The sequence below is a fragment of the Heloderma suspectum genome, chromosome 12 (genome assembly GCF_057233095.1).
Source record: "Heloderma suspectum isolate Gila_16-S chromosome 12, 16-S_ref, whole genome shotgun sequence".
Taxonomy (NCBI): domain Eukaryota; kingdom Metazoa; phylum Chordata; class Lepidosauria; order Squamata; family Helodermatidae; genus Heloderma; species Heloderma suspectum.
Genome location: NC_139469.1, coordinates 31415446 through 31439644, shown reverse-complemented (window position 1 = coordinate 31439644; position 24199 = coordinate 31415446). Strand labels below are relative to the sequence as shown.

Genomic DNA, 24199 nt, shown 5'->3' with positions numbered 1-24199 from the left:
CCAGGAATTTCATTTTCCCAATGAAATCTAATGGGGAAAGGCTTCACAGCTGTTGCTGTTGTTGGACAATTGGGAGTCGGAAGAAATCTCTGCCTATGTACTGCATGGCACCCAGAGATCTACCAGTCGATCCTGATCTACCTTCCGTCCACCTCCACCCTGCTTTTAACTCTGCCTGTAACCTAAACACGCCTAAGTGGAACAATCGCACATTCCCATTTCATCTGTTGTTTCCCGTGTCCAACATTTTTTTTTTTTAAATTATTGTAAACTCCTCGGGGCAGGGACCGGGTTTTGTGAAGTGCTGCGTTCCGAAGGTTTCATCTCCGAAACTGCTTCCAAGCCCGAATACACGGCCTCGCTGCCTCCAACCTCACTGGAACAATGGCACATTCCCACCGTCCTCTGTTGTTTTCCCCAGGGTCCAAGTTTCGATTGTAAACTCCTCGGGGCAGGGATCGTTTGTTTCCGAAGTGCCGTGCTCCGAAGCGGCTTTGAAGCCGCCAACTTCCTCGTCCGTCTCCGTCCTGCTCCTAGTTTCCCCAGCGGCTCTCCACCGCCCTGCGCCGGGTCCCCGCCCCGCGGAGCCTCCAGCCGAGGGAGCTCCACCCACAGACCGGGGGCGGACGGGCGAGGGGGCGCCAGAGCCCTGGTGCGCGCAGCAGCAGCAGCAGCAGCAACTCGGCGGAGATCGGAGCCGGTCGTCCTGGCGAGCTTCGCTCGGAACCTTTTCCAAGCGGGTCGGCGAGGTTGGTGCGTTGTTTTCTCCCCGGCTTCCCCGCTGCCTCTTGTCTGGGGGCGCAACTTTAGGAACAAAGGCGCGGAGGGAAGTGAGAAGTGAAGCGTTGCGGGTTTACTCGGAAGGAAACGCCAGTCTTTGGGATGGGGCTTTACTCCCAGGCAGCGTGTCCAGGATCGCAGCCTTCTTACGGGGAGAAGGTCGAGCGTGCGAGCAGGAGATGAAGCGTTCAGACGCGCGCGTGGTTTGTTTTTAGAGTCGCGGGGTGGGGAGGTGGGGGTAGCGGAGTTTGCAAAAGAATAAAGGAGGTGGGGAGGGAAGGAGCCCGCAGAAGGCCGGGGGTCGGAGGGCTGCAAGCAAAAAAGAAAGAGCGAGAGAAGGAGCAAGCAAGTGAGCAAGCGAGCGAGCGTGGCTGGCTGGGTGGGAAGGAAGGAAGACCGAGACAATGAAACGTGGTGGTGAATGTGGTGCGTGTGGACCTCCATGCGGGCTGTAGCCCCCCCGTTTCGGGAGGGGGTGCAAAGCCCTCCTTGGGGCGCATTATGCATGTGGGCTTCTTAACGCATTTATCCTTCTCGGAGGTGGTGGAAGGGTGAACCGGAGGGGAGAAAACTCCCCCCCCCCTTTGCTCAGAGGAGGGAAGGAGAGGTGCCCAGAATAACCAAGCGCCTTAAAGACCGACCCCGCTCCGGAAACTGGGATTAAAACTTTCCAATATCTTTTTTTTTTTTTAGCCCCCCCCCCCCCCCCGGTCCATAGTAGGAGAATAAAGTTTATTAGGACCCGAGGATTTTTGGACTTGCTCTTATGGGTCAACAGAGCTGCGGGTTTTCTTTCGTTCTTCCTGTCGAAGCGGGGGGGGGGGGCGCCAGGCGAGGGGCCCGGAGATCTCGGGCCAGGGCGCAAACTCGCTCGGGCCCGAGAACTGCCGGAGTCTGGGGCGTCTCGTGTTGCGTATTTGGGACGTTTCTGGGCAGCCTTTCGGGCCAGAACCCCCCCCGCGCCCGCGGCCGCCCCCCCCCCCCAGGCGACGGGCAGCCGACGGGGTGAGCTTCGCAGCCTGCCGGGTTAGAATCCGCCTCGCCGCGTTAAAATGGGGCGCGGCCCCGAAGAGCAGCGCAGCCCTGCCCGTCTTTACTCAGAAGTAAGCCCCCCCCGTGTTCGGGGGCGCTTCCGCCCTCTGCTCAGAATCGCAGGCCCGGGCTGTGGCCGCGGATGCCTTCGGGGCGCACAGGGGAGCCCGTCGCGCGGACCCGGGCACATCGGGGCGCCCCTTGCCCCGCATGCGGCGTCTCGCCGACGCGTCGCGGGCGCGCGGCTCGCCGCTGTGCTGCTCCCGCCGCGGGGCGGAGACCTGCGTTGCGCCAGGCGACGCTGCCGCGGGGCGAGGAGCAGCCGCGAAGGAGCCCGCCGCCGCCCGCCGGGCAAAACATCCGGCCTGGGTGCGGGAGCAGTCGGGCAGCCTGGTGCGCACGTCGCGGGAGGAAGAGGCCGGCCTGCCTGCCACTTCCTCCCCAACCGACTCCCGAGAGGGCTGCTGCCTCCGAGTCCTCTCCTCTCCTCTCCTGGGGCCGGGTCTTCAGTCGCTGCCTGATGGGCACAACCTCGGGTCTCCAACTAGTTCGGCTGCCCCCAGCTTGAAGGAGCTGCAGCTCAGTGGAGAAGCCCCTGCTTGGCATGCCGAAAGCCCCAGGTTCAATTCCTGGCATCTCCAGGAAGCAGGAAAAAAAAACCTTTCCGCTGCAGAGCTGCTGCCAGTCAGTGTCACAATCGATGAATACGTGCTATAGGGCAGCTTCCTACCTTGAGACCACACCTGTTGGATTTCTGCCTGCCGGGGACCAGTCAGAAGGGAGCAGCCTGCATCTCTGAGCACATTCCAAAGATGATTAGTTATTCCACTGGTGTCCCATGCTTCCTCCAAAGAGCATGGCACAGTGTCTTTGGCTTTCCCCATTTTATTCTCACAACACCCCTGCGGAGCAGGATATGTTGTGGGTTAGTGAGGTGCATAGCTGAGTATGGGTTTGAACTCTGGTCTCCCAGGCCTTAACGTCCTCTTCCCCTTCGCCGTGTTGGCTGTGTTCATAACACGTAGTTGTACGGCAGTGTTTCGAATGTTCAGATTGCTTCATGGATGTTAGCTTGGTCACCTTTACAACTGCCCTGCAATGTTGTCCAGTATTGTTATCCTTATATTGCAGATTGGGGTGGGTGGGTGGAGACTGAGAGAGTCGTGGTTTGTCTAGGGCTGATGGGTTTGTGGCTGAGGTGAGATTGGAACCGGGGATTTTATTTAATAATTAGTTTATTACATTTATATCCCTCCCTTTCTTCAAAGAGCTCAGATTGGGTTGCATAATTCTGCTCCCCCCTTCAAATTTTATCCTCACAATAACCCTGTGAGGTAGGTTAAGCTGATATATAGCATATAGTCTGTTATTTACGATTATTACACATCTAGCCTCAACAAATGGAAGTTTTGGATCCAACAAATTCAACAAGAAAATACCATTCGGTTACGTCAATGTTGGATAAGATCTCTCTGTCCCACCCAACTTTTCCTTCCTACCAATTGTGCTTATTTGCTTATTTTTACCCACTGTTCAGTGTAAAATGAAAAAAGCAGCTGCCGGCGATGGCTAAGAAGAAAATCAATTTGAACATATAATAAAAAGCAGTCAAACGTCAGCGATAGCTAGGAAAAGCAGAACTAAAACATCATCCAGAAAAAGCTCAGGAAAAACAAAATGTCTTCCCCCATGCTTAAACGAGACTAGAGGAGGCACCATCCAAGTAATCTCGGGGAGGGTCTCCCACAGTTCGGCCAGCACCACGAAGAAGCCCCCCCGTCACCAGCTGCCTGACCTTGACCCAACCTCCAAAGACAATCTTAAAGATGGTGGTTCCTCGCGTATTCTGGCCCCAAGACTACTGAAGCTTATAGGTCAATCTTGCCATTGTTCATGGAAGCAAATCAGAATGCAGTGAATATCTTTTTAAAGACAACTGTTGGTGAAATGCACCGAGTTTCACAAGCGTAGGGGTTAGAGTACAGGACTAAAGACAGGAGAGATGTAGGTCCAGATCCCGTCTCGGCTATAAAGCTCACTGGTTGCTCTGTTTCTCAGCCTAGCCTACCTCACACGGTTGTTGAGAAGATAAATGGGGGTAAGGGCAGGAAAACTACGTACGCTACCTTGGGCTCCTTGGAGGGAAGGTGGCATATGATTGAAATGAATGAAATAATAAGTCCCAGAATACATCCCAGAAAATATAATGACCTCCCTGCCATCTTCTGAGCCAGTTGAATAGTCTTCAAGGGCAGCCCCACGTACAGTGTTTTGCAGTAATCAAATCTGGATGCAATGAGGGTGTGGATATCTGGTGAGGCTGCCTTCTGACACAGGAATAACTGTTGTAACCTTCTCTCATAGGGGCTGGAGCATCTCCCCTATGAGAGAAGGTTACAACAGCTGGGAGTGTTTAGCTTAGAAAGAAGAACGGTAAGGGGAGATATGATAGAGGTGTACAAAATTATGCTTGGTGTGGAGAATGTGGATGGGGTGACGTTTTTCTCCCTCTCTCAAAATACTAGAACCCAATGGGGTCATCCTATGAAGCTGATTGGTGGGAGATTCAGGACAGATACAAGGAAAGGCCTCTTCACACAGCACATAGTGAAACTATGGAATTGGCTACCACAGGGTGTAGTGATGGCCACCAATTTGGATGGCTTCAAAAGGGGGTTAGATAGATTCCTGGAAGAGACTGCTAGCAACAGCTCCTAGTCTTGATGTCTGTATGCTACCTCCAGTTCTAGAGGCAGTGAGCCTCTGTACACCAGTTGCTGGGGAACATGGGTGGGAGGGTGCTGTTGCACTCATGTCCTGTTTGTGGGTTTCCCGTGGGCAGCTGGTTGGCCACTGTGCGAACAGAATGCTGGACCAGATGGACTCTTGGACTGATCCAGCAGAGCTCTTCTGATGTTCTTAGGTTCTTATGTAATTCAAGAGTATTAATCGTGGTGTAGAAAAAAGGCTGGGTGGATTGGTGGGTCATAGATCTGGAGTCAGGGTGTGGAGAGGAACCAATCACTTGCAGAGGGCGTTTGGAATGAGTTTGAAAGTTGGATGTGGCCGTAGGGTACAGGTGCAACAACTCAGGCCTGGAGGCCAAATCTGGCCCCAGATGGCCACGCCCCTGTTTTGTATTGGGGGGCCCTTGCATTCGGTCCCTCCCAGCACTGGAAGTTGCTGCCCCCCTGGAAAATGTCTCCGCAAGTGAATTCGGCCCTGGGCGAAAGAGGGAACCAGTGTGGAGTGGGAATTAGAAAACTGGATTTGGAAGACCAAGGAATCCAAAGCCGGAATCCCAGCCTCTGCCCTGGACGTGGTTGTGTGACTATGGACGAGCTGCTCCTTCTCAGCTTCTCTTCCTTCTCTGAGAGTAATTTGTAGAAGCGTGAGCAAGTTCAAGGCGAAGGATTGCGTGGTAAAAACTGCACGTTGAAAACAAAATTGGGTAATGCCAATGCTGATTAATAACGGGGTGCATTTTGTGTCCTTGGTGGGTGCAGCTTTGGAGGGGTTTGGGGGGGAGATTATTTGCTGCCTTCAGCGACACTTTCTGCTTGGCTGCGCCTGGGTTTCATACACGGATTGCCTCACTTTTAATATTCAGTTGTGTAGCGGAACTGCCGGACGAGGAGCGTGGTTTGCGTCTGCCCCCCCTCGCCTCCCCTAAATCAGTGAAGCGGCTCTAAGACGCTAGCAGTATTTGTTCTGCTAACCGAGAAAGGGAGCTGCCCAGGTTTTTGACTGTGGACCTTTCTCTGCCTGTTCCGTGACGGAAGTCTAGAAATTGAAATGTAAGGGTGGAACTGTGTGTGATGCAAACTGCTACAACGTGATGGTTAGAGTCTAGCCCAATGTCAGGCTAGACCCGGGGAGAGCTGGGTTCAAATCTCTGCTCAACTAACCTCTTGGTTAGATCGCTGCAGTGCGCTTTACATTGGGCTGCCTTTGAAGACGGTTCGGAGATTTTAGCTTGTGCAGAACATGGCAGGCTGGAACTAAGCATTCGGAACATAATCACTCATTCTGGCTTGCCTGCAGGGGCTGCTAATTTGTTTCTGAGCCCAACTGAAAGCGCTGGTCTTGACTTAGAAAGCCTTGCTTAGCTCAGGAACCCAGCATCTCGAGGGTCGCCTTTCCCAGTATAAACCTGCCTGGATGCTGAGATCGACATCTGAGGCCCTTGTCCCTGTGCCCCCTCTGAGGGATGTTCAGAGGGTGGGGGCAAGAGAATGGGCCTTTTCTGTGGTTAAATACCCCCCCTTCTCCCTAGGGAAGCTTGCCTGGCTCTGACTCCGTTATCCCTTTGGTGCCAGGTAAAGGTTTTTTCTAATCTCCCAGGCACCTGGAGAGTTTTATGAGTCTGGTCTTGGTGGTTATTTCTACTGCTCATTCCTACGTTGGAGAGGAGATTGTTTTGTGGGATCTTTGGGATGGACATTTTCAGTCCATTTGTATGGGTTTAATGAATATGTTATTGGGTCTCCAATTTTGCATGTGTGCCCATTCGTTTATTACAGGCATATATCATCTTGCCTCGAAGGAGCTCAAGGTAGCATACATGGTCCTCCCCCCCTCCCATTTATCTTCACAACAATCCTGTGAGGTATGCTAGGCCAAGAGACAGTCACTGGCCCAGAGTCACCCAGTGAACTTCATCTCACTGAACTTCATGGGATTTGAATCTGGGTCTGCCCAGTCCTAGCCTTCCTCAAACTGGTGCTCTCCAGCTACGTTGGGACTACAGTGCCCATCATTCCCAGACAACATGGCCACTGGCTGTGCTGCCTGGTAGTGCTGGGAGTTACAGTCCCAACACATCTGGAAGGAACCCATTTGGGGAAAGCTCTGCTGTAAGCATTATACTAAGCATTATTGATAAGTAAGGTCCCATGGAAGCAACTCTTAACGAGAAAAGGAGTCCAAGGTGGGTGGCAGCTTTTAAAAAAGGAAATTCATAAGGCACAATTACAAACAATTCCAACAAGAAGAAAAGGAGGAAGACAACAGAAGATGCCAATGTGGCTTCACAAAAAGCTTAGAGATGACCTGAAAACACAAAAGGACACATATAGGAAGTGGAAAGAAGGCCAAGTAACAAAGGAAGAGTACAGGCAGGTAGCACAGAATTGCAGGGATGGCGTCAGGAAGGTGAAAGCTGAGAACGAGCTGAGGTTAGCGAGGGATGCTAAAAGCGACAAAAAGGCTTTCTTCAGCCACATGCATAGTAAAAGACAGAGGAAAGAAATGGTGGTCCAGCTATTAAATAAGGATGGCAAAATGATAACATATGACAAGGAAAAGGCAGAAGTGCTCAGTTCCTACTTTGGCTCAGTCTTCTCCACAAAGAGGGTCTTTGAGCTCCCTGGTGAAGGCGAAGTACAGGCTGAAGGGGCAGGATTGCAGCTTGAGATCGATAGGCATATGGTCAAGGAACACCTCATTACTTTGAATGAGTTCAAATCTGCAGGGCCAGATGAACTGCATCCAGAGTAATAAAGGAAGTGGCAGAAGAACTCTCAGAACCACTGTCTAGTATCTTTGAGAAATCATGGAGGACAGGGGAAGTGCCAGATGACTGGAGGAGGGCTGATGTGTCCCTATCTTCAAAAAGGGTAAAAAGGAGGAACCTGGGAACTACAGACCAGTCAGTCTGACATCAATCCCTGGGAAATTCTGGAGCAGATGATAAAGCAGTCCGTTTGTAAGCACCTTGAAAACAATGCAGTGATGACTCGAGGCCAACATGGATTTGTCAAGAACAATCCTGCCAGACGAATCAGATCTCGTTTTTTGATCAGGTCACCTCCCTTGTGGACTGTAGGAATGCTGTGGACATCATATACCTCGACTTCAGCAAAGCTTTCGACAAAGTGCCCCATGATCTCCTGATGAGCAAACTAGCTCAAAGTGGGCTAGATGAAACAACGATCTGGTGGATCCACAGTTGGCTACAGAATCGGACTCAAAGAGTGCTGATCAATAGGATCTTCTCAAACTGGGGAGAGGTAACGAGCGGGGTCTCAGACCTGGGCCCAGGGCTCTTCAGCATTTTTATTAATGACTTGAAGGAGGAGGTGCAGGGAATGCTGATCAGATTTGCAGATGACACAAAGTTGGGCGGGATAGCGAATACCTTGGAAGACAAACAAAATTCAAAGTGATCTTGCTAGATTGGAGCACTGGGCAGAAAACAACAGAGTGACATTTAATGGGGATAAATGCCAAGTTCTGCACCTAGGAAAAAGAAACCAAATGCACAGTTACAAGATGGGGGATACATGGCTCAACCACACTACAAGTGAAAAGGATCTTGGAATGGTTGTCGATCACAAGCTGAATATGAGCCAACAATGTGATGTGACTGCAAAAAAGGCAAATGCTATTTTGGGCTCCATTAATAGAAGCATAGCTTCCAAATCCTGGGAAGTACTAGTTCCCCTCTACTCAGCACTGGTTAGGCCCCATCTGGAGTACTGTGTCCAGTTCTGGGCACCAGACTTTAGGAAGGATGCAAACTGGAGAGGGTTCAGAGGAGGGCAACAAGGATGATCAGGGGACTGGAAACAAAGCCCCATGAGGAGAGACTGAAAGAACTGGGCATGTTTAGCCTTGAGAAGAGAAGACTGAGGGGAGATAGGGTAGCACTCTTCAAGTACTTGGAAGGCTGTCGCAGAGAGGAAGGCCAGGATCTCTTCTCGATCATCCCAGAGTGCAGGACATGGAATCATGGGCTCAAGTTCCAGGAAGCCAGATTCTGGATGAACATCAGGAAAAACTTCCTGACTGTTAGAGCAATACAGCAATGGAACCAATTCCCTAGGGAGGTGGTTGGCTCTCCCACACCAGAGGCATTCAAGACGAGGCTGGACAGCCATCTGTCGGGGATGCTCTGACTTCAATTGAGCAGGGGGCTGGACTCGATGGTCTTGTAGGCCCTTTCCAACCCTACTATTGTACGATTCTATGATTCTACTGCTCCAACTCCCTATGTGTTATGGAAGACATCAACATGGGTGCCATTTTTGGCATCCATGGGGCAGGGTGGGGTAGCATGTGACATGATGACATCATGGCGCAGGGGAAGTGATCTTCCATGTTACGTGGGAGAAGGAGGTGTAGATCCATCCCCAAAGAAGTGAATTTGAAATTCTCTGTTATAAATTGGACCCAGTGCCTGGAGAGTCTCCCGTGCAATTATTTGTGCCTGCCTGGGTCATTTTGCCCTCCCAAGTGGCTGTTCCATATGATTTGAGAGGTGCAGCTTTGCACCTTCTGACATATGCTGCTTCATTTGTGTCTGTAAAAATAATTTTGACCAAAGCGGCCAGTTGGGTTGCTCGCAGGGGGTTGGTCCAGCCTTGAGTGCAAGTGGTGTTGGCTTTTTCTCAAAAAACCAAAACCCTGGAGCTCGGTTGGCTTTACGCCATAGTTTGTACAATGGTGGACATGATCCAGATTTGAACAAAAATGCCTGCTTGATCTTTTCATGGAGGAATTCCTGATAAGCTTCCAAGGAACTGCAGAGTTTCCTGCAACACAGTTTGAAAACCCCTCCAGCTTCAGGTATCACCTTAATGCAAGTTCTAGGTCCTGTGGCTAAATGATTCCTCGCTCGAGTTTATCTGATGAACTGGGATTGAATTTCAGCTGCGAAGATAGTTGGATCTGTTCCACCGCATGCAGGCAGAAAAGTGAGACTCCTCCTTTTGGGGGCAGACCTCTGTCCCTTTTGGAACGGTCCCAGCTGCATACCATATAAAGATCTTGGAGTATCTGTTGTGTACTGGGGTTCTGCCCCATTTTCAGCATTATTGGAGACCTCGTTAGAACATCTTAAGACTCAGGGGAGCATCTGAATGGCTGCTGATCTTTCACAACTTCTAGAGGGGTGGCTGTGTTAGTCACTTGTAGCAAAACCAACGGTGTCTTTTAAGGACGCACAATACTACGGCTCCATTCACATGTCACTTTAAGCCAGGAATCCTGTTTTAGTAAAGCACAATGTAAACAAGCTGTTCTCTGGTACATGCAGCCTGTGAATTTCCACTTCATGAGAGCGGACGAACCATCCTGGCAGGGGAGAACTTAGTGCAGCCTTCCCCAAGCTGGTGCCCTCCAGATGTGTTGGACTGCAACTCCCATCAACTCACAGCGTGGCATCAAAATTTGGGACTATGATTTATTGTGTCCAAACAAGCCAGGATTCATAAACCAGCATTAAATTAGGCTTGTTGGCCTCTTGCAGCTTACACCTAACTGCAACCACCATGGCAATCCTAGTTACCATGGTGGTTGAGGACAATGGGAGTTGTAGTCCAACAAATCTGGAGGCCACCAGGCTGGGAAAGGCTGCACTTGCCTCCTATATAAACCTGATAGTGCATTAAGATAATCTGAGGAAGTCTTTCTCTATATACCATTTACTAGAGAAGTAAATTATTCATCCCAAAAAGAGAGGAGAAAAAAATATGTCAAATAAAAAAAACACTGGCCAAAAATATACATAGGCTAAAGCATGGAAGTGTGTGCGTGTGTGCGTGCGGGGGGGGGGGGGATTTGTGCGTTTTCACAAGTGTGAGTTTGCATAAATTCGGGAATAGGAAAAGTCAATTTCCGTCAAAGAGGGGACAACGGAACGAATGGTGCCTGACAATCCACGAAATGCAGGCTGATAGGTTTTACAAAATCCATACATTCCTAGTTGTAATGCCCCATTGCCGGAGGTACCCTGGCGCTGATGTACTTTCGGCCCCAGCTTAAAACCTTTTTATTTGCCCAGGCATTTTTAAATTTGGTGTTTGGGGCTGGTTGAAATTGTTTTTCTGCCTCTCGGTCTTGCTGCATTGAAGTTTTGAGTCTTGCATATTTGTCTGTATCGCCCTGACAACTGTTTGCTGGATGAAGGCACAGTTTATGGATTTTTAAAATAAAGAGATATTGCAGTCCACTGGAGGGGCTGGGGTTTATGGAGCCCTTTGCCTGTGTCTTGGAAGCCAGAGACAAGAGCCAGAGGTGTGCTTTGCAGAACCTCTAAAGAGAGGCAGGTTAAAGTGCCCTTCATGTGTACCTGGTAGAGGAGAAAGCTGCTGAGAAGTGTGATGAAGGCAAGATCCTTCATCCGTGCTGTTTGCGAGGAAGGAGAAAGGGGGTTATGTCTAGAGATGTGAAGGCCTGGGAAAAAACGAGAAAAATATGGGAAAACACCTTTTTGTTTCCCGAGGACCGTTTTTGTGTTTTCTGAAAAATTGGAGAAATTGAACAGCTTTGGGTTATGAAATATTTTCTTTTAGAATTTAAGATAAAGTATTTATGTACTGTTACCCAGCCTTTACTCCCCCCAAAATGATTTCTAAAAACTATGTAATAAGAACACTTGTATAGAAAGACTAGAGATGTAAAATGTGTGGAAATAATGAAGCCATGGGGAAAAATATATATTTTAATATTCTCTGTAAGATTCCCAGCATAGTTAGTTCTTTCATTCTGTATTAAAATTATTGATCCCTTCGCAGTGGGGGTTTGCACAGTTGTGCAGAGGCAATTTGTTCACCTGGGAAGTCACCAGGTGAGCCAGTGATAGCATACCTGGTCTTTCCCATCCTTTCTGCTTTGGGTTAAGCAGAAAGGTTAAGGCCTCAGTCCTAAAGACCAGGGGTGGGCAGGATCTGCTCTGGATTTAAAAACACACACACACTAGAATCCTGAGATCCACCAAGCAGAGCCTGAACCCAGGGATTTGTTTTGAGTACCAGAAAAACTGAATGGAGCTCAAAGTCTTTCCTTGCCAAAATCCACTTCTGGTTACCCCAGGCTTTCTTCTTCATTTCAGCACTATAATTTACAGCAGGGTGGGGAGAGATTTGTTTTACTGAGCAGTTGTTAAGCATCTGGGGAGTCAGAAATCCTGTCTGAGCTGTGGCAAACTGGGTGGGCAAAAAGTAGATCTCCAGATGTTTTGGACTTCAGCTCCCAGCAGCCCCTGCCAGCAGGGCCCATTTGCAGCAGTGCAGACAGAATTTCTGACTCCCCGATTACTTAACAGTTACTTGGTAAAAGGACTGGAGGGCAGCAAGTTGGGGATTCTGGGCATGGTGTGTGAAACAACCCCCCCCCCCCCCGCTTGTATCTGCACTCTCTTTGAGTGCCTGAAGAGGCTTGCATCGTTTTGCTTCACATGCTCTCCCCGACTTTTAAATGCACCCGCCTGTGTTGAGACTCTCGGGGGAGGATGAAATGCATCTTTTAAGGACTAAATAGTCCCCCAAACCAATATTTCCTGGAACGCCTCTTCCTCTCGCTTTACCCACCTCCATTTGCGCAAGGGTTGTGGGTTCAGCTTTGTCTGCTGGTCCAGGTTGCTTCCAAAACCTGATGTCCTTGCCTGATTAGTTCTCTTGTCAGATGGATAGTATGGAAGTCTACTAATCCAAAAAAAGCAAAAGGTAGATAGAAATGAAGACTCAATAAGCTGCCTCTTAGTTAGCCAGATCACAGCCTGGCCTAACTCCCCTATATAAAACCTTTTGTTTTATATAGGGAGCATTAAAAATGTTATCTCCTACCTTCATTCTGGAATGGGACACTCCGTCTTGCAGCTACTAAAATAGATACGGCTAGAGAGATTTTACCTGGAGGAAGTTGGGTTGACACCCTGGGGCGGGGGGCTTGCTCTTGTGCCTTTAAAAACAGTCTGGCATGCAGAAATTAAGCAGTGTACTTTTTTTCTTTGCAAATAGATTAGTAGTAGGAAAAGCTTCACCTCCTAATTTTTTTTGGTGTCAGGCTGCTGTAAAAAAAAACACAGGATCGGAGCCAGAAAAAAAAGCAATGATCCTAGGGAAAAAAAACATTTTGCCATTACAGCGTGCCTGTTACAGGACATTGAATTTGTGAGTGTAAAGGGCTTCTGTTGTAGCTTTGACTGTCTGTTATTTGGTGTGTATTTTTCCATCGCTGATGTTACTGTATCTCCCATGTGGCAACAGGTTGCTGTGTAACACAGTATTGCTCCCCCCTTCCCTTTCTTTCCCTGCAACAGGTCTGCAATAACAGAAAGAAAGCTCTTCTCTTGGTTCTGGCCTTGGGGGACTGAGCTTGGAGGGAGAACAAAGGCGTTATTTCCGCTGGAGTGCTGGTTGTGCGTTGTTTTATGCAAACAGGGCAGAGGGCGAGGGAACTGGATAAGCTGGGGCAATTAAGTGAGTCAGCACGCTGCTCTGTCCTGTTTGCCAAAGCGTAAACAGCTCTGTGGGGCGGCAGCGTACAAAAGAGACGGAAGAGTACATGGTGGCTGTGTGTTCCCACTGCACATATCTCTACTCCGAGTGCTTTGCAGAGATCCAAAGTAAGTGCAACCGGGGCGAGATAGGTGTTGCATGCTCAGTGCTGCAGGCTGTCCGTGGGGCGCTACTGATTTGCGTACCGGGACTGGAATAATATGCTTATCGTTTACATATGTAAAAGAGCAGCCCTGCTTGCCAGTGGCTAGCCAGAGGCTTGAGAGAAGCTCACAAGAAGAGTAAGAAGGTGACAGCTGTTCCCCTTTCTACCTAGCACCTGGTATACTGCTTCTGAACATGTAGGTTCCTCCATGGAGCTAGCATGGTTCATCACTTTCAGAAGACCTATCCTCTGTAATTGCTCCGTAAGCGTCTGGCCCCTTCCAGTCCATGTACAAAATCTGCAGCATCAGACAGTCTCTCCCACAGCTTGACACTTCTACGTAAGAATTGCCCTTCTGGATCAGACAAACGGTACGTGTAGTCCAGCAACCCGATTCCCACAGTGGATCCCTCACTGGATCCCTCTGGAAGCTCACAAGCAGGACATGGAGGTGATCTCCTTCCCTGTTGTCAGTCTCCAACAAGCAGTATCCAGCCTCTGATCAGGGATGCTCCGTTGGGCTAGCTGGTCCAGTAGTTGTTTGGTATTCGTTCTGAGAGTTTGTCATAATTCTTTGTTTTTAAACAGGGCCGGCCCTACCATGAGGTAGAGTGAGACAGACGCCTCAGGCAGCACATTTTGAGTGACATAAAAGGGCAGCAAACTGTTAGTTATCTCCCTTGTTATTGTATTTCTATTGTATTTCTATGCAGGGGGAGAGGTGCCGATGGCATTTTCTGCCACGTGTACCAAAATAATTCCTCTAACTTTGGGTACTGTGTGCCTTGACTTAGGTGGGTGGGGGGCACCATTTGCTCCTCTGCCTCATGCAGCAAAATGTCTTGGTCTGGCCCGGTTTTTAAAGCATGGTTGGGCAACACGTAACCTGCCCCCCCAGCTGTTTTTAAGCCCCTCCCAAGTCACTGCCCTCAAATTACCAGTGAATTTTGAAAAGCCACATTTTCACTACAAAGCCTTGTTTTCATGCAGGTGTGCGCTCCCCCAGGGTTTGATGGACATGTCCCATGTTTCTGATAGGATTATCTAAAAATGTGAAAAACGCTGGTTAAAAGGGCTCTATAGATGTGGAAATTGTGGGTAGGTTAATCTCTGCACTGTGCTTGGGAAGTCCAAAGTGTCAGAAGGCTGGAGGTCAAGTGCTTTGTATGTTTTCCAGTGCTGGGATCTTGAGCACTTTAGGTTTCCTGAGCATGTGGCTATAAAGCAGTTTCCCCAACCTGGTGCTCACCAGAGGTGCTGGAATACAATTTCCATCATCCCCGACCAGCATGGTCAATGTCTGGGGATGATGTGTGGGATGCCAGCTCTCATCTGGAGGGCACCAGGTTGGGGAAAGCTGCTAAATATATGTGTGCTTTAAAAAAAGAAAAAAAACAAAAAACAAATCTGTGCCAAGATAGCTTTTCTGCAGGAGGAAAAACTGAATTCTGCAATATGAATAAGACAGTCTGCACAGCATTGTTTAATTTGCATCAATTGCTTTCTCCCCTTTAGTTGCCGCTGACCTGAACTCTGTTTGGATCTTGGGAATTTAAAAGCCATTTTAATATCAAATACTCAGTGATTGTCCTCTAAAGGCGCAATCCTATGCAGGTTTAGACAGAACAAAGTTCTACAACTCCTAACATGCTGGGAGTTGTAGGACTTTTTCTGTCTAAATATGCATAGGATTGCACCCTAGCACATTCAGACTTGCTATCTGCTGCTAGCAACTTTCTCTCTCTTTCTCTTTCTCTCTCTCACACACACACACACGCACACTTGTGATGTTTTGAGAATTCCTAGTGTCAAGGAGTCATTTCTCTCAGTTTATGGCAATGCACTGGGAATGTGGTGTGAGAGAAAAAGCATACTATTCCTCATGGGACCTTGACTATATATTTGCTGTTTGTTTAAAGCCATAACCTCTTGATGCACTGAGCAATTAAGTAGGGGTGGGAGGAAAGGGGAGAGAGTCTTTTCCCTGATGCTGTCATTCTAATGAGACCACTTAAATTTTGTTCTTTTACTATTGTCAAGAAGGGTGGAAAATTGTCACGCTGACAGGCAGCTCGGGGTTTTTTGTTGAGATGTCATGCAAAGATCCACTACATAATTCATGGAATGGTCTGTGTGGGAGTTGGTGGGAGGGTGGGGAAGGTTAGCTTGTGTTTCGGTTAGATCTGATACCTCCTTATCTGAATTGGTTCATGTTCTGTTTGGGGGCATTTCTCCAAACAAAAAAGTTGAATCTTGGTAAACCTATCCTCACATCTGTACGTTGACGTTTGTATGTGTGCGAGAGCACTTAACATTTGGCTACTGTTAGACTAGCTGGTAGATTAACTGGTAGATTAATCAACTAAAACTGTTGTTGATTACTTTGGGGGAGGCACCTTTTAATTGGCTTAGAAAGTAATGATAACGTGAGCAAGGAATTAAACTCCCTGAAGCTGTGGCAGCATCCTCCCCCCAACACCCAGTTTTTCTTTTTCAGTTATCCCCCCATCCCCAGGTTTCTGGAAAGGACATCTGGGGCAAAAATCTGAATATTTTCATTATTGACTTATCTATCAATGCGAAAGTTTTTTGTCTAACCTTTTGACTCAGAACTAATACATAAAGAATAAACAGGGCCTGAAATAGTCTGTTCTGCAGATGGTGGTGATTATATTGGTCCCCCAGTTAAGAGTGATGCAAAATGGTTCTAATTTCCTTTCGTATTTGATTTTTGTTTGTAGGCATGGAGAGTTGTATCTTCTTCAGCTGCTCCTGTGATTCTCCCTGAGGCGACAGCAGAAGAAGGTTCAAGCTTTCGTGCGCCCTCCTCTCCTTCCGCCAACCCTGCTAGAAGGTAGTGAGTGAACTACGGACGTCCTGTGTTTATTTGAACGAGGGGCCTCCATTGTTCGTTTATTACCTTCTTCCTCCAGTGAGAATGTGAACCTGAGGCCAACTTGAGGCCTCTTCCCAGGCAGAAATCCCCCTGGGTCCAAGTAGTGCATGAACAGGCCATGAGAGAGAAATATATTTCGTGAAACAGATGCTTGCTCTCTAAAATGTCTTCTCCCCTCTTCTTAGGTATCAATTGGCACCAGAAATGTCTTCTGAGTCTGCTTCCTCTCATGAGCGGTCCCCATCCCCGAGTGCCCTTCGGCTCCCAGAAGGCCGCCGAACGAGAGAGCGGTCTCCTTCCCCAATGAGAGGCTATCTCATCCCGAGCCCGCTTCCGACTCGGAGAACCCGCACCTGTTCCGCGTGAGTATTGAGGGGAGTAGGTGGAAGAGTGTTTGGGGGTGGACACATGTGACATCCTCCCTTGCCCCCTTTTCAAAATTCTGTTTATCTTATTCATTATTACATTTTTATCCCGCCTTTTTTCTTTTTGCAAGGTGGCTTACACGGTCCTTTTCTTCTCCATTTCCCCCCCTCACAACAACCCTGTGAGGTAGGGTAGGCTGAGAGTCAGCGACTGGCCCAAAGTCACCCAGTGAGCTTCCATGGCCGAGTGGGGACTAGTACCTGGGTTTACTGAGTCCCAGTCCAACACTCTAACCACTACACTGCACTGGCTCTCTGTGTTTTAGACTGTATCTGTATTTATCCAACAGCTTAGGTCAACATTGGAGGCCCTTCTCTGCTAGGGTTCCCTCCTGCCCTCCGCTTTAGATGGTCATGTGTATTACTTCACTTACTTCAGGATGTACTTAGGGATGTACAGAATTTGTAAAATCTGTTCTGTTTGCGTTTCGCGAATTGTCAAGTGTCTTTCCTTCTGTCCCCTGCTCATTGACAGAATCGGATTGTTCCCCATTTCCCAGATTTGTGCAAATGCGCAGTTCCGCAAATGCGCACATCCTTCCCCATATGCACAAATCTCCCCCAAATGCACATTTTCATGCTTTAGCCTGTGGGGGAAAATGTGCATTTTCGGCCAGTTTTTGTTTATGTTATGTATTTCAGGACAGCCAAATTTGCATAAAATGCTGGAAAGTAAAAAAACCCCACCCACACACAGTCTGCAAGTCTGTGGAATCCATGCGGCTTGGGTAAAGCTGGTCTGCTGCGCAATCCATGGGTTGGATTCATAGAAATCTAAACTCATTTGATTCTGTTGCGGATTTCTCTGGCATCCCTAAAGATAGCTTAGGAGCCCATTTCACAGCCTGCTTTGGCATGGTGTCCATTACTTGTGCAGACTCTTGAGTTACTCATGCCTGCAAACTTTGTCATGGCCATCACAAGCAGTTACCCACACCTGAGCTGATCAGGAGACTGCAGGGGATTGCCACGCAATGCCCGCATCAGGTAAAGATGCACAGCGGTCTTGCTGAGACACATGAATAATTCCTGATGCGCAACTTGATCCTAAAAGGACTAAATTGACGAGCAGAGCATAACTTTCACTGTGTGTGTGTGGCTGGAAGGTTGAATAACTGTTTTTAGGTTGTCTTGTTTAATGCAGGGATGGGCAACCGTGGCAAGTCTGGCAGCCAGTTTTCCCGGGAGAAACACCCCCCGAAAAACACCCTTCCAAAATTGCCAGTATTCTGCTGAAATTTGGCAGCAAACCACTCTGTATTGCTACGGAGCACGAAAAGGCTTCAATGTACCTTGTTTGCGAGCTAAATTTAACCCTTTTAGTGCACCATAGTCCAGAATGGTCAAATCTGGCTTGAAAACGAGCTAAATTTAACCCCTTTAGCCCTGTAATGCTGTTGTGAACTTTGGCTATTTGGCGATATAGCCATGTAATAAATAAATAAACGCACAATGGGGGGGTGTTTACCACTGCCAAATTTAGTGGCATGGAGGTGGCCACACCGGGGGGGGGGGGGCACTGGGGCTGCGTGTGGCTTGTGGGCTGCGTGTTGCCCACCCCTGACTTAATGTCTAGTGCTCTGAAGCTTAGCTGCAACCTATTGCAACTATGACCTCTTGCAGCTATGACATGATGACAAGCGGGGAGTGGAAATGATATGTCACAATAGCCCCCAGGCCAGATGCTGAAATGTCTGTGGAGGAGGGAGGTGATGGGAGGGAGGGAAGGCAAAAGGACATGGGACTGGAACAGCCTCAGGCTTTCCCCTCCCATGATCTGTAGAAGGTTACACCCCTCCCGCTAAGTCAGGCTGGCTTCTCCATGGCATCTGAACAACTTCGGTCCAGTATATTAAGGTAAGGAAGAGAGCAACAACGATTGGGGCCTGTTTATAAGCATGGCTTTACCCTGGGATGATGACCCCATGGCTTGCTCCCAGCTTCTGATACCTTCCCATCTGACCAATGCAACTTATGATCTACTGAGCATGACGAAGCCTATCAGCTGTGGATGGTGGCCCAGCAGTAGCTTCATAGGTGTCCTAGTTTTGTTTCTAAAATATAACTCACCTGTCCTACATTAATATATAATGTAGGACAGTTGAGTTATCAACTGCATTTTGTTGGCAGAAGCAGCATTGTTTTAAAAAGATAGATTTCATTAAAAAACACCTCACTTTTAAATGGATATTCTACAACTGATGGCAAAAACAAGTTTTACAATCAGAGATGATAGTTTGACTAAGGTTAATCTGATTTTCTTTTTTATGTTAATATAGCATAAGCATGATTTATTATAAGTTTGTTTGGAAATACGATCTGGCAAAATACTGATAGTCTAAAAATATAGCAAGAAACGAATGTGTTACAGAGCATAATTTGTATAAAGTAGTCAGAGTGAGGATTTGGTATATGTTTGGAAATAATAATTCGATATGTGTTTGGGATAATGACTAAGTGTAAATATTAACTTTGCAAGTATTTGATTTAATGGAAAGAATAGCACAAAGAAGTATGTCCCACACCCTATTATTACATGGTATGAGTATGGTTTTTATTAAGTGTATGTGTTGAAAAGAAAAATAGCTCTAAATAGCTTGTTTGAGAATCAGCTTTTTGGAATTGTACATGGTAATTCACTGTACAACAGAAATACGTATTTCATATATTTGAAACAGATTAATTGCTCCTAAAGAAGGGTCTTAGTCTCGAAACGCATAGAGCAGAGCATTTTATGTATTTATTTATTACATTTATATCCCACCTTATATTTTAGAGATTTGTACACCGAATAAACAATTACTATAGACCATACTCAGTGGAGCTTCAGGACCTTTTCCTTCCTGGTATTTTTGCACACAGCGCCTTCCTTCTTATTTTTCCAATTCCTACTTTTGTTGCCTGGACCTGCAAAAATAAGGGGGTTGCCAAACATCTGGAAGGCTGTAAGATGTAGCTGGTAGACCATGTTGGTCTTGGTAGACACTGCATGGTCCAAATTTACACCTTTCTGGAAAGAACTGGAAGTTGATGTGGAGTGAGTAAGTCAACAGCCTGTCGGGTCACCATCTAGCAGGGTTCTTGATTCTCCCCAATTTCAAGGTTTGTTATCTCTGAGGGGTGGGGTTCATAGTGCAAGGGAGACGCATCATGACCCATGATGCTTGTCTAAGGAGTTGTAGCTGGAAAACCCTGGAATTGTCAGTTAGGGGTTGTTCCCTCTGGATAATGACTTGGAGAGTGCCCTTGGATCTTGACTCTGTGAGCCCTGAGTACTTCCTTTGTGATTCCTCCACCTAAATGTCTCCAGAATAGCTTTAGACCAGTTCATGGAGAAGCAGCTCCTGCCCCCCTGCATCAATTGGGCTTAGATTGCAAGATGCTTTTCTTTCTTCAGACAGACCCCTTTTGAGTAGGGCCATGTTTGTTCTCGATTAAAAAAACCTACATTCTGAAACAGGCTTATCCAATTTCTGTGACTAGAGAATCTGGATTTTGCAACCTGCATAAATTTGCATGCTTTCTCATGATTCTGCATGGTTTATTCTGCACTTGTTACTATTGTGCATATTTCATTTTGCATCTGATCGTTCTGAGAGGCCCTGATCTGTCACCTCTGGAAATCTGATTCAGACTTGCCTTTGGTTTCTGACGTTTCCACCGGCAGTGATTGCCCATGTATTTTCAAGCATACGGACAAGAAACTCGACTTTTTAAAATAACGGCTGAGATTCTCAAGAGGCTGGCATCTGCACCCACCCACCTCGACGTATGAGGCAGAAAATGGTTTAGGCTAGTCTTGTTAGCGCAGCTGGAGCTAAAATGTGGAAAGCCTGCACAAGGTGGTAGGTGAGCCAGTTTGGGTCAAAGGTGGTGCTTTTGTAGCCTTTGTTACGTCCCGTCTGGACTATTGCAACACCGGCTACTTCAGCTGGTCCTGAATGATGCAGCCAGTTACAGGCAGTGTGTCACTCCCTTGTTACAGCAGCGTCACTAGCTACCCATCTGTTTCCAGGCACAATTCGAAGTGTTGGCTATGATCTATAAGGCCCTATATGGCTTGTGACCAGGCTGTTTGAAAGATGGCATGCGCCCATATGTGCCTGCCTGGGTTTGGGCATCGTTCAGGGCGGCCTTTCTCTCAGTACCACCGTCATCGGAGACATGTTTGGTGGGGACACGAGAGAGCGCCTTTGTGGTGGCCGCTCCCAGGTTTTGGAGCTCTCTGTGCAGGGTGACCAGGCTGGTTCCCTTTCCCTTGTCCTTCAGTGGAGGCAAATACGTTTTTATCCAGGCGGGCCTTTGGCACTGAAGCGGGGTTTGCCATTGACTGGTTTTGAACGGGTTCCGTGGTGGAGTTGCTTTTTACTGATTTGTTCTAGCTGAGTCTGTCTTTATGTTTTAATTGCATTTCTGTTTTTATTTTAACGTTACTACTGTTAGCTGCCTTAAGTGCGATTTTTGGCTGAAAGGTGGGATATACATTTAAATAAATGCTAGCTAGGGATCAGGAGGATATGGTGTTGTTTCTCCATGGAACAAAGACCCTGGGCTTTGGAGGGATGCAACACCTGGGCCTCTCGGACTCTCTGAGCCTTCTTTTCATCCTTCGTAGGACGGCGAGAGCCTCTGAAGGGCCCACCTTCAAGGGTGTGTGTAAATGCTTCTGCCGATCCAAGGGCCACGGATTCATCACTCCTGTAGACGGAGGTCCAGACATCTTTGTGCACATCTCTGAGTAAGTGCTCCTTCCAGAGGGAGAGAATTCTTTGAATCATCCTGCACACCAGCTTTTGCTGAGTACAACACATACAGACCAGAGCTGTAATTTTTAATCAGTGGAGTAATCAAACTAAAGTTTTAGTTTATTGAATTAATACAATTTTAAAAAATTATAAAATAAACAATAACAGTTACTTTAAAATTTTAATGTTTTAAATAATTTAAATTGTAAATTACATTTAATGTTAAATTACATTGTAATTAAATTAAACTTTAAATTAAATTGTAATTAAATTAAATTTCAAATTATTTATTAAAATCAATTTACGTTTTAAATTTAATTTAAATTTAAATTTTAAATTAAAATTTATAAACAGTAGGAAAATTATAATTTATAATTAATTTATAAATTTATTTATTTAATGTATTTATTATTAACTAATTAATTCATAATTTATAAAATTGTGATTTTTATAATTATAAAATTTTATAATCTTATAAAATTTATAATTTTAAAATTATAAAATAAATTACAAAATTATAAATTAATTTTTAATCAGTGGAGTAATCAAACTATAAAGTTTTAGTGTATTGAATTAAGCGTTAGCTGATTAAGAGGAGGAGCTAGTCTTAATCAGTGGGGCTAAGCCTTTACATTGTTTTTCTTCCTGCAGGGAGACTTCCTAGTTTCTTTTTTATCATGGGGGAACACTCAGACACGATGCCCCCTTACAAGTTGCAGTGGTACAGTCTGGGAAGGGATTTACCACTTGATTCTGCTGACTGTATAAAGTGCTCCTAACACCTGTACTGCGGCATAAGCCTTCATTGCGAGACATAAAATTCTCCCATTTGCAGTCAGGCCCCTCGCCCTATGCACATGATTTTGATCCATCATAGATCTCAAATTACAAATAAGAAATTTTGTATTGCCCCACCTCACATCACTTCCCAGACATGGAGTCCATTCACATGTTTACACATTATTTGTGGTCCATATATTAAAATTAGTGTTCTGTCTTGCTTTTTTAGAAAGGCTGAAATGCTGCCAGTAAGTTTTAAGCTGAAATATGCTGGTATTGTTGTTTTTTGGCCCCTTTTGCCCCTCCCACCACTGGAATGCAACCCCTGAGATCTTCTTTGAAATTGAATTTGGCCCTCTGGCCCCCTGCTTTAGATCATTTTGACTTGAGACTGTTTGCATGCTCAGCTTCCAGTCATCAAGTGTGCAGTAATCAAAGGTAGAGAACTCAACCACATGCATATTACCACTTCTTGCCATGAACCTGTACGTCTAAACCAACCCCAAACGTTAAGCAGTAGCAGCGACTCGAAGAGCACTTTCTTGAATAGCTAAACAGAACCTCTGTGATTAGAGGCAATATCATTCCCTCTAATAACAAACAAAGGTGGTGAGTGTCAACAGAAATGGAGCTAAGCTGAGGCTACTGAGAAACAAGAAGGAGGTATTGGCATGCTCAGGGCAGCGTTGAGGCTTGCAGAAGTGCAAAAGATCTTTAAAATAAAAAAATCTAAGGGGCAACCCTGCGACCAAAACCCCCTGGCATAGTGATGACTGAGCATGCTCAGTAGCCATCAAATGTGATAGTTGGAAAAGAAAAATGGAAAACGTGTGGGGAGAGTGGTGTGTCCTGCTAGAAGGGAATGGCCGACTGGAACGCTGAACGGGAGCGTTCCTGTTAGAATGGCATCATTTTTTGTTGTAAGTCCAAACAAAAACATTAGGAGGTTGCTAACTAGCAGATGCTGGGGACAACGCAACATGGGAAGGCAGTAGTTTCTATATCCTGAATGTGAGCTTTGCAAGGCTTCTGGCTGGCTGTGGTTGTAAACTAGATGGACTGTTGACCTGATCCAACAAGGCTGTTCTTACGTTCTTCTGCCAACAGCATTGACGGAGAGTATGTCCTGGTGGCGGGCGATGAGGTCACCTACAAGGTGTGCACCATTCCACCGAAGAACGAGAAACTGCAAGCCGTAGAGGTGGTCATCACCCACTTAGCTCCAGGAACGAAACATGAGACTTGGTCAGGTCATGTTATCAACTCCTAGAACACCCCCTCCTGAAACCACGTTGACCGCGCATGCCGGACTAGGGTATTGTTCAACAACTGAGATGGACTTGAGTGCAGATGAATTTTCTGCATATTGAGTGAGGTGAAACGTCATTGTTAATGGGGAGTCCAATGGTGGCCAGATCAACCTTAAAATATATATATATAATTAAAAATCCAAACCAGAAAGGCATCCCACATGTAAGGTGGCAAGAAAAAGGAGATGTAACTCTGGCTTTGCCAACTTTGCCAGTGTGATTTTCCACCCAGGGGCCTTAGAAAGACCAACAAAAATATGATGAAATATCCCCAGTGGTTGTCTACCCAGACAACAGGGCAGAAAGGAACACAGCTTTGAGCCTGTAGACCCATCAAAGAGTTGTCTATTTTAGTGGAGATCATGCAGGGCAAAGGCTACCAAGAGTACCTGAGTAAATAATTGAATGGAGAATTTGTTTGCTTCACTCCAGAGGCTCACAATGAGCATAACTAGCGACAGCGGTGCAAGTTTTCTAATCAGTGTCTGATGGAAGGTGTCAAAAATGGGATTGTCGTGCAAGAGCTGAAGTGTCGCTGCCTTCATAGAATCACAGATCATTCTGTGAGTTACTTTTCTCAGTGCCTTCTGGGTTTCTAGGCCCAAGGAAACCCTTGCCACAAAGCAGCAGAGAAAACCCCCCAGCAGCAAGAATGTTTCACTTCTCTTGATTTGTGCCTGACATGTTTACAGAAGTTGATAAAAGAAAAAAAAAGAGAGGCTGCCTTGACTTTTCATATATACACATTTGATACATGAGTTTAATGCCTGCTGTGGTTGGTTATTGATTTGGTCTGATGAAAACTGCCTTCTGTTTGCTTAAAAAATAAAAAGTAAAAAATTA

At 46.7% G+C, this 24199-nt stretch overlaps 1 protein-coding gene across 16 annotated transcripts; it reads left to right on the top strand.

The window, feature by feature from the left end:
• The first annotated feature begins 643 nt into the window (after positions 1–643).
• Positions 644–24199, top strand: CARHSP1 (calcium regulated heat stable protein 1). 16 transcript variants are annotated; one of them, XM_084818908.1, is made up of 7 exons: positions 644–749; positions 12857–13162; positions 13372–13571; positions 15942–16054; positions 16282–16458; positions 21137–21259; positions 23154–24199. In XM_084818908.1, the coding sequence occupies exons 5-7, from the start codon at positions 16301–16303 to the stop codon at positions 23314–23316; spliced, it is 444 nt and encodes a 147-aa protein (XP_084675034.1). In that variant the 5' UTR covers positions 644–749; positions 12857–13162; positions 13372–13571; positions 15942–16054; positions 16282–16300; the 3' UTR covers positions 23317–24199. The 16 variants fall into 16 exon arrangements, with proteins under 16 accessions (XP_084675034.1, XP_084675027.1, XP_084675028.1 ...); XM_084818901.1 differs by lacking the exon at positions 13372–13571; XM_084818902.1 differs by lacking the exon at positions 13372–13571 and having other exon boundaries at positions 644–753.